Below are 2,500 nucleotides of genomic sequence, written 5' to 3' on the forward strand. Positions count from 1 at the left end.
ATCTGTGGAACACCGGTCTCTATAGCAACAGGACCAGCTGTGACACCCCTGGGAGAGCAGATCTCTGATTTTTGGGTTACTAGCGAGTAGTGAGCTAGTCCTGTTGAAGTGGTAGTTAACTCGTTTAGTAAGCTGGTATTGTTAAAAGCACTGGTGTAGTAAGCTAGTTAATGAGTCCTGTTTAAAACAACGATAATAAAGTTTGAACAAATAAAGTCATGTTTGTCGACCCCGAGGTGGCCCCAACCCCGACCCCCAGGGGACCTCTGACCCCCAGGTCACCCCCCATGGAGCGACGGCTCCGGTCGCCGTCTCTCGGTCTCCGGACCGTTCTGTATGTGAACCCAAACGAGGCCGATCACCATGGTAACCCACTGTCACGGCAACAAGAGCGGTTTCAGTGAAGACACACTTTAGTAGGACAGATATTTAATATGTCAACAACACAACAACAACAACAACCTGATAACTGTAAACTTTACAGTTAGCATGTTGTTATTGTGTTCTAATACTTTACACTGTAAAGTATTAGAACACAACAACAACATGCTAACTGTAAAGGATGAACAGAAGACCCTGAGCAGAGTCCCACACACCTCAGGACATAAACGTCCCTCATTGAAGCTAAACTGAACTGTGGCTAAAGTCGCTCTGAGGGCTAACGAGGAATAACTTCTTCAACGCACTTCAGCCGTCTGCCTCCAGTGAAGTGATCGTAGAACCATGTCTGTACGATGTACCATATAAATATTACCCACTTATTTCATCGTATGGATTTATTACACTCAAATATTCTTCATAAATCTCCATTCTTCATGCTACGTAGCGCACAGCACAAGGCTCAAGAAGACCCCATGTAGCTATGTGCTAACTGTAGCATGTAGTTATGTGCTAACAGTAACATGTAGCTATGTGCTGTAGCGATGGGCTAAGTGTAGCATGTAGCTATGTGCTATCTGTAGAATGTAGCTATGTGATGTAGCTATGTGCTAACTGTAGCATGTAGCTATGTGCTATCAGTAACATGTAGCTATGTGCTAACTGTAGCATGTAGATATGTGCTATCAGTAACATGTAGCTATGTGCTAACTGCAGCAGGTAGCTACGTGCTAACTGTAACATGTAGCTATGCCATGTAGCTATGTGCTAACTTTAACATGAAGCTATCTGCTAACTGTAGCATTTAGCTATGTGCTAACAGTAACATGTAGCTATGTGATGTAGCTATGTGCTAACTGCAGCATGTAGCTATGTGCTAACTGTAACATGTAGCTATGCCATGTAGCTATGTGCTAACTTTAACATGAAGCTATCTGCTAACTGTAGCATTTAGCTATGTGCTAACAGTAACATGTAGCTATGTAATGTAGCTATGTGCTAACTGTAGCATGTAGCTATGTGCTATGTGTCTGTTAGGGTTTTCAATGAACACTGTTTAGTCCAACCGCTGCAGAAATACACTTAAATGTGTGTGTGTGCTTTATTTTAGTGTGTGTAAGTGAAAGTGTGTGTGAGTGTATGAGTGCGTGAGTGTGAGTGTGTGAGTGTGTGTGAGTGTGTGAGCGTGAGTGTGCGCGTGAGCGTAGGTGAGCGTGCGTGTGTGCGTGCTTGTGCGTGTGTGTGTGTGTGCGTGCGTGTGCGTGTTTGTGTGTGTGTGTGTGTGTGTGTGGGTGTGCGTGTGCACGTGCGTGTTTGTGTGTGGGTGTGTGTGCTCGTGTGTGTTTGTCTTCATATCTTGGTGAACTGGGCCAGAGCGAATCTCAGTTTGGCGGCGATCTGTGAAGACATTCATAAATATATCATAAATATATCATAAATATATCATAAATATATCTTAAATATATCATAAATATGTAGATATATTCAACTCGACTAATAGAGTCATGGTTATCAGTGAGATCACCACGTCAACATCATTAATGAATCAATCATAATATTATATATTAGAATAACTCTATATTCATAATGATAACTACGGTATTGGTACTTCTTCATATCAGGTGTATTGAATATATTATAAGAGTAATATGAAGGATATTCTATAACAATAAGGTATATTATAAGAGTAATATGAAGGATATTGTATGATATTAAGGTATATTATAAGAGTAATATGAAGGATATTGTATAATATTAAGGTATATTATAAGAGTAATATGAAGGATATTGTATGATATTAAGGTATATTATACGAGTAATATGAAGGATATTGTATAATATTAAGGTATATTGTAATAGTAATATGAAGGATATTGTATTATAATAAGGTATATTATAATAGTAATATGAAGGATATTGTATGATATTAAGGTATATTATAAGAGTAATATGAAGGATATTGTATGATATTAAGGTATATTATAAGAGTGATATGAAGGATATTGTATGATATTAAGGTATATTATAAGAGTAATATGAAGGATATTGTATAATATTAAGGTATATTATAAGAGTAATATGAAGGATATTGTATGATTATGGTATATTATAAGAGTAATAT

The 2,500-nt window shown here is 37.9% G+C and overlaps 1 protein-coding gene across 3 annotated transcripts in view; it reads right to left on the reverse strand.

The window, feature by feature from the left end:
* Positions 1 to 451: 451 nt before the first annotated feature.
* LOC307074537 (sorting nexin-9-like) overlaps positions 452 to 2,500 on the reverse strand; it is a 22,371-nt gene continuing 20,322 nt past the window's right edge. For all 3 annotated transcript variants that reach the window (XM_079734717.1, XM_079734718.1, XM_079734716.1), the window contains one exon: positions 452 to 1,776. In XM_079734717.1, the coding sequence (XP_079590843.1) occupies positions 1,729 to 1,776 (48 nt within the window). In that variant the 3' untranslated portion in view covers positions 452 to 1,728. The remainder of the gene's footprint in view (positions 1,777 to 2,500) is intronic.

This window comes from Pollachius pollachius, assembly GCF_949987615.1.
Source record: "Pollachius pollachius genome assembly, chromosome: 4".
In the NCBI taxonomy this organism is placed as follows: Eukaryota; Metazoa; Chordata; class Actinopteri; order Gadiformes; family Gadidae; genus Pollachius; species Pollachius pollachius.